Here is a 12,378-nt window from a genome sequence, read left to right as displayed (position 1 = left end):
AAAAGAACATTATAAAAATCTAAGCTCAAATTTTACCTAAAGAATTCATAATTCCATAAACATTTGTGATCTGCTTGCCTACCCTCTGCCAAGCATTATGCCAAGCTCTGAAGAATCCATGATAAAAAAAAGGCATGGTGCCTACTTCAAGGAGCTCACCTTGTAAGCGATGAGACATGTGGAAGCAAATATAGTCATCCTAAATCAACAAGGTAAAAGCTGTTGAAGAGACTAAGTGGTTTCTTTTTCTCAGAAGTGACATTTGAAGCGAGCCTTGAAGGACACGGAGAAGTTCTGATGTCACCCAAGGGTTGGAGAAGGCATTCCAGGCAGAGGCAACAGCAAGTTCAGAGGCACAGAGGTGTAAGTGTGGGTGGTGTTCCCTGGAGAAGTTAAAAGGCTGGGACGGTAGGATTGGGTCATATGGAGGGCCTTTACACCTTCTTTACAAAAACAGACTGCCTGCTGAAAAGCTGTTTGCAAAGCCCCAAGAAATGATTTAGCCTTCTATAGCTTAGGAAAATGCCTTTACTCCTGTATTATGACTTTGGAGGTACCAACACGGCCTGAGATGACAGGGGATTGGGAACCTGGTTCTCAAATCCAGGCTGAGAGAGCAGTTTCTATCTCAGTCACCATGTGAATCGAGATGTCCACTTTCTTGCTCTATTTCTCCAATCTGGCTTCACATCAAGTGTGATTGTCATGATTTTTACCTTTTTTTTGCCTCTACTCCTTCATCTTAGCTGCAGGAAAAATAGCTTGAATTTAGGGCAGGATTGAAAGATATGTGTTGGCTGTCCCTTTCTGACTTGCCCAAATTACGGCATTTGCCTTTCTCGAAAGCTGGTGGTGAACATGGAGCAGAGGAGGGACCAAGTGAGAAAGAGAGGCTGGTGCTGAAGCCCCAGTGGATGATAACGAAGACCTGGTGAGAGCAGAGGCCGTGAGGCCAGGCTGGGCTTGAGAGCAAACGCTCTCAAGGAAGGATGGCCACCCCACTTTGCCCTTGTTCTCCTTCCTTTATGGGCCCAGACTTCTAGAACTAGAACTTGCTTACCCCCTGGCCTGAAGAGGTACAAACAGCTGTAACATATTTTAAACAGAGGAAGATCTTTTTTTTTCCTCTTTAATATACCCCTTTAACATTTTTAAAACAAAACAGAAGACAGCAAAGAATAAAACAGATTTCTCCCTAGTAAATGACTAGAGAATTCTGAGGGTCAACTCCATACAGAGTTGGTCAGAGGTACTTACACTGTATTTGATATCGAACCTGAAGTGAGTTTGCTCACCTGTTGCACAGCAAGCCAATCTCTGACACCGAGTGTAGTGGAAGAAAGTAGGAATTTTATTATTGCACGGCGCTGAGCAAGGAGAGAGGGCAGCTAACGCTGAAATCCAAAACTCCCAGAAAAGCTAAAAGGAAGGGTTTTTATTTGGGGTTTTAGGTAGGGGAGGGGGAGCATATGGCCCTGCTGGTCAGCAGCTTTTCCAGCAGCCTGGATCTCTTTGTGGGGAGGAGATAATGAATCCAGGTGCTTGTCCTTGGTGGTGTCTGTCTCCATGGAGGATAGTGGATTCTGGAGCCAGGAAGCCAGAGAGTAAGCAGGGAATGAGTGTTTTGGTTTTAACCCCATACATGCTGAGTTTAATGTAGGGAAACTGATATCAGGGTCAGTATCATATTGATACTGCCAAAAGGGACGAATGGTTAACCACAGCATGGAGGTGCTCAAGAATGTCATGGGTTTTTTTAAACCGACTTTGTCTGACTCTAAGCTCCTATCTGAATAGGAGGGTTGGGAGGAGATCCAATTTCAGTGGTTTCTAAGCCTTCCCTCACCTCCCCAGGGTCCCAGAGGATGCGGAAGCTTGAGGTGGCCCGAGGATATGAGGGGTGAGCCTCTCCTCTCCCATCCATCGTGGTCACTGGGGGTCCCCTGACCACAGCTGTTTGCTTCTGTTCTGTGCATGGCAGGAGGAGTAGCTCCTTTCTCGCCTCTTCTCTTTAGTCTGCTTTCAAACTGAAATCTGCCCACGGCCACAAGAAGCAGTTCTGACCCCTACGAGCAGAAAGCTGCCCGGCTTACCCTCTGAGTCACAGCAGCAAGCTTCCGTTATCGCTGAGGAAGCGGTCTCTAAACAATTTCCCTTCCCTTACTCAGACCAGGGGGAGAAAAAGGAGGTTAAATTCTCCTTCTGTTCACAGTACAGCTGATAGCTATATCAGCTCTGTCTTTTTTTTCCTAATAAGAGGAAGGATTGGAAGATTTTCCTAATCTCCAGGAAGGATTTGAAAAGTTATATAGTCCAACAGAGAGAGTTTTAACCTTTCTCTCTGCCTCCCACACTGTCCTCTTCATTTAGTGCCCTTTCCTCAGCTTTACCATTACATTTGAATTTAAAATCTCATTCAGGTGTAATTCAGTCAACAGATACTTATTGGATTTCCTTTATGTGTGTAGCCCTGTGCTGAGTATGCTATTTTCCTCTCAGTTTCTAATGGAGAGATGCCAATAGAGCCCTCATTCAGATGCCTCTGGATGTGGAAGAGCATTTTTGCCTAGAATATCTAACTGCTACTTTGACAAATGCTCTATTTAATGGACAGGCCAATTGGGATAATTTAGACCAGAAATTAATGGTTTGGGAAGCTGAACTGTCCTGGGTTGGTGTTTTTTATTCTTCTTGAGGAAGATTAGCCCTGAACTAACATCACCACCAATCCTCCTTTTGCTGAGGAAAATTGGCCCTGAGCTAACATCTGCACCCATCTTCCTCTATTTTATATGCCTGATGCCCGCCACAGCATGGCTTGATGAGCAGTGTGTAGGTCTGCACGGGGGATCCAAACTGGCGGGCGAGCCCCAGGCCACCAAGTGGAGCATGTGTAGGGGAGGAAGACATTTCCTCTTTCCAAATGGGGGTTCATCTGGCCGGAGAACAAACTAAATTCACATGAGACAGAATAGCAAGAGAAAATTAAACAAAGCTTTATGAGGAACCATGGTCCGGGGCCTTTCTTCCCGAAGGAAGAAAGGGCACCGAAGAAGTGAGGTGCACATAGTGGTTTTATACCCCCAAACAGGGTGTTTCACATGTGATTGAAATGTCCCTCCCACAATAGTCACAAGATTGCCCTGTCGGCACAGTGCTTGATGGACACAGCAGGTAATGGTCTGCTATCTCGGTGGGCGTAGCAGGAGGCAAGTCTATAGTCTGGAGCTGGGCGGTCACAGGTGAGCACAGCAATCAGTTGCTAGCCTAAGGAAAGATCTTAATCCTTAAGAAATGCCAACGTTGGGAGGGGGAGGGAAGTCAGTTACAGGAGGTTACCAGACTAGCACAATAAACAAATGCAGATTTAAGTCCTTGCCTTTGGTATTGATTAAGAGTTTCTAGAGAGAAGGTCATCCCCTTTCTTCTTCCTGGTACAGAGGGGGATATCTTTACAGATGGAGATTTCCTTTACAATGTAAATGTCTCCTAACAAAGGGCAAGCAAGTTCCACTCCTCAGAGCCTCCTTCCCTGTCCCAGTTTATCAAAAGCAATCAGCCCAATAATCCTCATGCCAAAGAGACATATCTTGGGGTGGCCAATTCCAGTCCCCACTCTTGGTACCATCAGTCTACTGCTCCTTTGAGAAACTATAAATATTTCTTCAATGGGGAGCTCTTAAAAGGGAGAACAAATGAGTTGTATTTTTAGACAAATGGAACTAAAGTTGGAAATTATTCACAGACAAATGGTTATGAAAATCTATTCTAATGTCTTCAGTCTTTCCCACTTAAAAAGTGCACTGTCTACACCCAGGGCTCAGTGCCAGACAGCGGGAAGGTAAGAGTGAGCATTGTCTGGGGAGTTTTTGGTGAGTGACTTGGCAGTAGTCTCATTAACAGTGTAATACTTCCATATTACCACGTGCTTTAACTTCAGAGTCCTGGAGTTTTAAGTTAGTGTAATGAAATCCCAGGGTATTCACTTACTCTCTTAACCACTAACATTTAAACAGACTCAAGCCTCTCCCATTAAAAACAATGACTACTCCACCTTCCCCTGACTCCGTCTCCCCTCCAGTTACTGGCTTCTCTCTCTCTCTCCACAGCTAAACTTTCCACCGCTGGATGTACTCACTCTCTCTCTTTCCTCTCCATCCGCTCACTTCTGATCTGACTTTCACCTCCATCTACCAAAATAGCGCCAATGCTCCACGAACCCTTTTCAGTCCTCATTTTACCCAGTTTGTCCCTTCTTGAAACACTTTCTTCTCTTGCTTCCATATTCTCCTGGTTTTCCCCCACCTCCCTGATCTCTTTTGTATAGATTCCTGTATATGGCTGTTCCATGTTAAGATTTCTCAAAGCTCAAGTCCTAGGCCACGTTTTCTTCTCATTTTCTAATCTTTACTGAGGCAATCTCATCCACTTTTTTTTTGAATTTTTTTTTAGGAAGATTGGCCCTCAGCTAAATCTGTTGTCAATCTTCCTCTTTTTTTTTCCCTCCCCAAAGTCCTAGTACCTAGTTGTAGGTCATTCTAGCTCTTCTATGTGGGACGCCTCCACAGCATGGCTTGATGAGTGGTGTGTAGGTCTGCACCTAGGATCTGAACCGGCGAACCCTGAACCACCAAAGCAGAGTATAAAAACTTAATCACTCAGCCATGGGGCCAGCTCCCTAATCTCATTCACAAAACTCTTCTCTGTCCGTTCTCCCTAGGTTGCCTAGGTAACTCTATGCATCTGCCAGTTGTAAGGTCACTTCTTCACAGAAGCCTTCCCTGACCCCTGAGACCAAATCAAATCTCCCATTCTGCAGCCTCATAGCAGCCAGTGTCTCATCATAGAAATTATCATCATTTATGTTTATACATTTTGTTGTATAATGATTTGGTTAATGTCTGTCTTGCCTACTAATCCATTAGTTCACTGAGGGCAAGGACTATAGTTATTATTCTTACCATTTTATCCTCAAAGCCTAGTGCAGTGCCTGGCACATAGTAGGCACTCAATAAAAGTTTCTGAAATGAATGAACAAAGGCATGAACAAATGAAGATCATAGTGACTTGCTCAAGGTCAAGATGGCAAGACTGAGACCAGAGCCACATATTCTAATTTCCACTTCAGATTACTAGCCTTGTTACAAAGAGCTTGTCTAGATTGTTCTGAGTTGTTGGAACCAAAGCAACTTCACAACTCATCAAGTCCAATTTCTCAACCCTACCATTTTCTATGGATGGCATTTATTCAGGGAGGGGATGCTGTAGGAATAGTAATTTTTCCTTTTTTCTATGAAACATGTGCTATCTTGTTGCTCTATTTTGAAAGTGTGTTATGATAAACCATGACACTATTTAAAATTTGTAAAGCTTCTTGGGATTCTCAGAAGAAATATAAGGCATAGGTCACAAAGAACAATTTTGTCTCTTGCAATAGAATTTCCTGTTCAAAAAATGCTGTTAGTTTGAAAAGCTGGTATCTCCAAAAAAGTGTTCTATTAGATGGGATAATCATCATCATACTCCCAGCTGCTGTGTATACACTTCTCTTAAGAGTGAAAATGGAGAAAGCCACTTTGCTGTGGGAAAGTGCCTTGTGTGTTTTATAAAATCTACGTAAAATATTCGGTGGTTGGAGGAGAGGCCGCTGTATTTACGAGACAAATTGTTCACTGTTACCCCTGAAGAAGCTTGAAGAAGTGATTCTCAAGGGTCTTTGTGCCGTGGATGAAAATGGAATCATTATTTTTGAACTCCCCCTGCTCACGTAAATGACTCCCACCTACAGCTGATCCACTGGTTATAAGTAGCCATGAAACACCCTGCAGATTGTAGGCAGGGTAACCAACCAGGGCTGGCTGAAACCACACTCCTGGTAAGCTTAATTAGCCCTTTCTGTGTGTTTCATCTTCATTTTGCCTTGGGGTGGGAGAGAATCTCTTCTTACGCTGGTGTGGTGTGTGTCTGTCTCAGATGTGTGTGTTAAATGCATTTCTCAGTTTGGGTTTTTTTTTTTTTTTTTTTTTTTTGAGATTGCTCTCTAATACTTGAGAGTAATTTAAGGTTAGTTTTTTTGTTTGTTTGTTTTTTTTAAGAATTACACTTTGGAGACAAAGCACATTTTCAAAGATGAAAAGGTATACTCAGGCTTTCTAGGTCATATTATTAATTGCTTTGCTTATCACTCTATAATGTGCTCATCATCATGGACTCCTTTAAGCTAATCAACTGGATTTAGGGGGGCCTCATTTGCAAACGAATCTAGGAAAAAAGGGCTGCAAAATTCAGGTCAACCAATGTACTATTTCTTTTTCCTTGTCTCCCTTTAAAAGTGTTTCCACTTTCTTTTTTCTACTTTTGCCCTCCCTTCTCCTCTCTCTCTCTCTCTCTGTGACCGTTGACATTTCCCCAATCCTTCCTTTCACTCAGCTTCATTCCACCATGCCCAAAGCATGCCTGCTGCTGTGTGTTGCCCTGGTGCCGCTTGGGCTTGTGCATGGAGTGATGCTGAGAAATGAAGAGAAATGGAAGTCACTCAACAACCCCAGAAACCGAGATCTTGTAAGGACATACACTGGGACGTGCTGGGCTGCAGGCTGGATTCCTACTCACTGCGCTCTGCTAGCACACGGTGGAGAAGAGGCCACCAAGCGCTGAGAAGATCCCCCAACAGGACCAGACAAGAGCTTTGCTAGCCTAGTCCTATTGGCATCTTATTGTTCCTCTGGCCCATTTACATCTGTTTCTGTAAGGAGAAACAAAATGATGTTTAGAAATTATCTTATACACACAGAGCACATTACATTCGTAAATGGTCTTATATACACATGGACTTTATAGCCTTGATCTCTAGTACATATACAACCAGGAGTGTAACAGGGAATTGCTTATTGCACAGCTTAGGTGGAACTGATAATCAAAGAGAGTCTCATATAACCAACACTTGCAAAGCTCAATTGCAAAAACAGAAAGTTGACCTGCATTCTTATCAATTTACTAGGCATTATTTTCAACATAAAGTTATCTAGGAAATAGAATTCAGAATATCAGTAAAAATTCTCTTTTAAAAAATACACCAGATACAGTAAACATGCTGACATTACTATTTCAAAATATAGTTTTCCTAAAGAAAATGACGTGAAACATAACCACATAGGATGAAAATGACCAAACAGCACTGTGCACAGCTTTTGTACATTCACTTCCTTAAGGAAAGCGGAACCCCCGTGTCTGAAAAGAAACTTGCAGAAGTCAGTGACCGAGATCTGTGTCGGGTCAGTCAGGGAGGAGGCGCCGAGCTCTGAGCACTGTGGACTTCCTTTTAAAGTCTCGGACTTCGGCACTCAGAGATGGACGATGAACCTTCTGACTGTGGTGCTGTCAATAGCTGATATTCCTCTCTCGATTCACCAGTGGGACATTATCGTGTTAAGGGTTGCAGGGGCTGAAAGAAGGCACGGTGGAGGATGATGGAGGGGAGGAGAAGCAGCAGCCGAAGTTGGTTTCTGAGTTTTCCACCTCCCGCCTCCTAGATTAGCCCTAAAGTCAACTCAGGGGGAAAACATTCATTTTTGGTGTTTAATTTATATATGGCATTGAACATTCTTTTTCTCTATTCAGTTTTTCAGAACCCTTCAGGCATATTTTAAGGGAAGAGGTCTTGATCTTGTGAGGTTTCCAAATACTTTCTCCGTGAATGAGAATCCCAGACCACTCTCTTTCCGGTCAGAATTTATTGCTTCTGCATTTGCAGATTATGAAGAGCAGAAAAACTCCTTTCCCGATTACCTCAAGGCTGAAGTTTCTCCTCAGCGCAGGTAAACTTATCTCTTTGTTCCCAGGATCTGTCCCAACATACAACTCAGTCATGAAGTCATAAAGAGATTTTGAAAGCATTTATTTGAAAAGTGATTTTATTTCCTGATATAAATAAGTGCTCAGTTCTGACGATACTTGTCGCTGTTAATATTTGGATTTGGTTCAGGTATTTTATGGTCTGGTTTTAAAAAGAAATGACAGTTAAGATTTTTTAAGCGCAGTTTTCTCGGGAGAGATATGTTAATTATTAGAATTATCAGTCTTTTTTTTTTTTTTTGGTTAAGAAGATTCACCCTGAGCTAAAATCTGTGCCAACCCTCCTCTATTTTGTATGTGGGATGCCTCCACAGCATGGCTGATGAGTGGAGTAGGTCCATGCCTGGGATCCAAACTGCTCAACCCCAGGCCGCCAAAGCAGAGCATGCATAACTTTAACCGCTTGGCCACGGGGCTGACCCCTAGAATTATCACTCTTAATAGGATTATTAAGTATAATGAAACACCACACACTTTTTTTTTTTATTGAGGTCATAATAGTTTACAACATTGTGAAATTTCAGTTGTACATTATTATTTGTCATTCACCATATAAATGTGCCCCTTTACCCCTTGTTGCCTCCCCCCAACCCCCTCCCCCTTTGGTAACCACTAAACTGTTCTCTTTGTCCGTGTGTTAGTTTATCTTCTACTTATGAGTGAAATCATACGGTGTTTGTCTTTCTCTATCCGGCTTATTTTGCTTAACATAATACTCTTAAGGTCCATCCATGTTGTTGTGAATGGGACAATGTTGTGTTTTTTTACGGCTAAGTAGTATTCCATTGTATATATACACCACATCCTCTTTATCCACTCATCAGTCGATGGGCACTGGGGTTACAGTGAATACTGAAGCAATGAACACTGGGGTGCACAAGTCTCTTTGAATTGTTGACTTCAAGTTCTTTGGATAAATACCCAGTAGTGGGATAGGTGGGTCGTATGAAATACCACACACTTTTATTACCTCTATCTTTTTTCAGACCAGGTCGTGCAGCTAAGTTATATGGAAAATCATATATAAAAAAATATGTCGGATTGTGCAGTTGGATTGAATGGAAAGTAAAAGTTAAAAGAATGGTTCTCTTTGGGGGAGAAAGTATTAAGCATATATTTGAGCTTGAACTTCCTCACCTGGGGGAAAAAAAGTAGAATATAAGTAAAGATGACATTTTTCTCACTGAAAAAAGTAGAAATGTATTTATGTTTAAGATTTGAATTTTATTATTCTTATTACTTGAGTATTCCTAGCAAATAAACACCTACCGTTTAAAAAGGAACAGGTAAGGTGCATTCCAAGAAAATACATTTTGCTTCTCATCTATTAGCTTTTTGTTCAGCTGAGTAATAAAGGGAAATGGATCATAATTAAAATCTACTCTCATTCTTCCACAAGCATACTGATGAAATTGTGAGAAAGCATAGCGTTGTTGCATTTCATTATGCTTGTGAAAGGATTTTGATTATTAGTTCTTTTAAACGTGATGATTTTTTAAAGATAGTGATTGTTATTCTAAAAAGAAGATGCAACTTACCATGTGGCGTATGCACTTGAAAACTGTCCTACAATGAGAAAATAAAACAGGATTAACAAAAGGATGTTAATGAAAGGTTCCCTTTACTATTTGTCACACTTAGGCCCTACGGTAGCAGACACTAAAACAGAGAATACTTATTAATACCACAGTACCTACTTCAGTATGAGACAGTGTTGCATACAAATTGCTTACCTGTTCATTTCTTCAACTATAATTTGCAGATACTAATCTCTAAGTCATAGAAAGTGTCAGAGAAAACATCGAATACCTGCTTTCATGTGAGTGTGAATGTTTCAGGCAGGGAACAGAGAAAGCACCCCGTGGGTGAGATTGTAATTTAATGGGAATTATTCAACTTTGTGAAAGAAGCGCAGCTCCTGATTTGGAGAATATTTCATAATTATGAGCTCTCCTTTCCTGACATCTCTGATTAGAAAGTGAAGACAAAGGGAGTTTTCAGTGAAATATGTTGATCTCTGGGTGTTTGTGTTAATTGTGAGTCTTCATTTTCTATTTCATTATAACATTTTCTTGTTCTTTTAGTCGTCTGGCTATTTTCAAACTACCGATGAAGCATCTCATTAGAAAAATTCAACCATGGCCATGGCTAAACTTTTGTGTGATTTTTTTCCCCTCCATTTTTTTGTCAATTTGTAATGATTTTATTCTGATTTCCAGATTTCGATATAAATGGCTTGAGCTGTGGGACATATGGGCCTTACGTGCATATGTTTGGTGTTTTTCCGTTCTATAACCATAAATACTGATGGCGAGCGCTGTGTATATTTGCAAGAGTTACAAAAACACCGTAAATTTAAAAGAAATGAAGAGCTTCTAGATTACGTTTCCTTTTAAGCTTGTCTTGTATGTTCATTACCTTTTATCAATCACTGTTTTCATTTGCTCATTTTTGCTCTAGTTTATTATATGTAACAGGGATTTGGGTTTAACATATTTATCTTTTTCCTTAAAAAAGATGCATTCTCACTGTCAACATACGCTGTTGAAAGACCTCACAATCTTATTTTCATAGCAAGGGAAAGTGATAAGGATCCGCAATTAAGTTAAAATGGAAGGCAACGAAACATGAGATTCCAGGAGTTGCCAGGGTCTCTGGGAGACGTTCTCTGCGACTATGTCCAGAGGTGGACATTGTGCTACACCAAATATCCTAGCCACGCCTCAGCTCTGGCTCTCCCACACACAACCTCCTCAAGAAGGGAGAGTGGAAATGGGTGGATTTCCCTTCTTTTACAGCCAACCCTCACCTCCACCCCAGCTCGGGCCAAATTACTCTGATTCTCATGTTCTCACTTGGAAGAGCCACGTTCCTGTGTCTTTATGGAGAGCTGCATTGTTTTCTCTGTGATTCCTGCGAAAGGAACATTGTACTAGAAGCAAACATCAGTGTCTTAATAACACATCTGTACATTCCAAAATAGTTTTCTGTGGCTTTTTTGTGGATGACTGATACTGAATATCAACAATAAAATATTTATACAAGATCAGATCCTGTGTCTAGTTCAACATGTTTTGTTGTAATTAGTTGTGTATGTGTCTGATTTCCCTCGAGGGTTGTGAAGTCTTTGTGAGCAGAGATCATATCTAAGCCATTTTTATTTCTCCAGCAACTAGCACAATGCCTAGTTTGTTCAATGAGTACTTGTTGGATTGAGGTAAATGTGTGCCATTCTGCTATTTTCACACAGTAATGGAAGTTGCTTCTAGTTAATGTCAAGAATATATATATATATTTTATCTTTTAAAAGATATAAGTGGGGCTGGCCTGATGGCGCAGCGGTTAAGTTCACATGTTCTGCTTCGGCAGCCCAGGGTTCACCAGTCTGGATTCCAGGTGTGGACCTGCGCACTGCTTGTCAAGCCATACTGAGGCAGGCATCTCACTCACAGAGTTGAGGAAGATGGTCATGGATGTTAGCTCAGGGCCAGCTTTCCTCAGCAAAAAGAGGAGGAGTGGCAGCAGATGTTAGCTCAGGGCTAATCTTCCTCAAAAAAAAAAAAAGATATAAGTGATACATAGCCTATTCAGCTAAATGGCAGAGTGGTGGGGAGTGTCCCACCACTGTCCTGTTCCACTCAAGTACAGTGTTTTATTTTCCTTTTCCCTTTTACCACCCTGCTCTGGAGTCAAGAGGAATACTTATCAGTTTCATGGACTTTGAAAAGAAAGGGCATCCACACAGGATTTAACTATGAGCTTGCAATGTCTCAGGGTAGGGGCATGCATCGTTCTGCTGGAAAATTCCTCACAAGTGGCAGGTGGCTGTTGATGGAAGGCCTACACTCTGCACTGACTAGAGTTTCTTCACAGTGATGCTGTTGGCAGTTGGAGGACAGGTCTTCACTGTGTGTGACACTTTAGCAAGCCTGGTCCCCAGACACTATCTGTTAGGAGTTTCCCACCCCTGCCGTATTATTTTGACGACCAAGATCTCCCTACACACATCCCTAAAAGCCCACTGGGGAAGTGGAATGTTTCCTCCAATGCAAATAACTGTTCTGCAGGTGATCTGGACTCTCAAGGGGTCGGCAGTACTTCTCTACACAGGTCCTTGACAGCCTCTCAACAATGACTCTGATCCTCTTTGATGAGCACCCAATTCCTCATCCCCAGGCATGGCCTCTTGTCCACTGTCCCAGATCTGGGGTGGTCAAGAACTGTTAAGGATACGAGGTTTTACCCTACTTGCAAGTGACACGCTAGCCCACTACAGCTTCACAGATGCTGGCAGACACCTGAGACTCCTGGGTCTGAGGCAGCGGACTTATCACTCATGGCACAGCAGGCAGCATGAGTTTTACATTCTCAATGGTTCTCCTTATCCCCCAAGTATCATGGGGGCCACGTGGAGGTGGGCCCAGGTGTATGCAGCGCACAAGTAGGTTTGGGCCACAGCTGAGGAACCCCAAGCTTAGGAAAACCCCACTCTTATAAGGAGGCTACTAGCAAACATGCCCAAAC

The 12,378-nt window shown here is 42.1% G+C and overlaps 1 protein-coding gene across 1 annotated transcript; it reads left to right on the top strand.

The window, feature by feature from the left end:
* Window positions 1-6,263: 6,263 nt before the first annotated feature.
* Window positions 6,264-10,893, top strand: C4H2orf66 (chromosome 4 C2orf66 homolog). The gene is made up of 2 exons (XM_044768126.2): window positions 6,264-6,561; window positions 7,621-10,893. Exons 1-2 carry the CDS (start codon window positions 6,442-6,444, stop codon window positions 7,819-7,821), a joined length of 321 nt encoding a protein of 106 aa, XP_044624061.2. The 5' UTR covers window positions 6,264-6,441; the 3' UTR covers window positions 7,822-10,893.
* Window positions 10,894-12,378: the final 1,485 nt, after the last annotated feature.

Source organism: Equus asinus, chromosome 4, assembly GCF_041296235.1.
Source record: "Equus asinus isolate D_3611 breed Donkey chromosome 4, EquAss-T2T_v2, whole genome shotgun sequence".
NCBI classification, from domain to species: Eukaryota; Metazoa; Chordata; class Mammalia; order Perissodactyla; family Equidae; genus Equus; species Equus asinus.
Note: the sequence above shows the minus strand (reverse complement) of the source record. Positions and strands in the feature narration are given on the sequence as shown.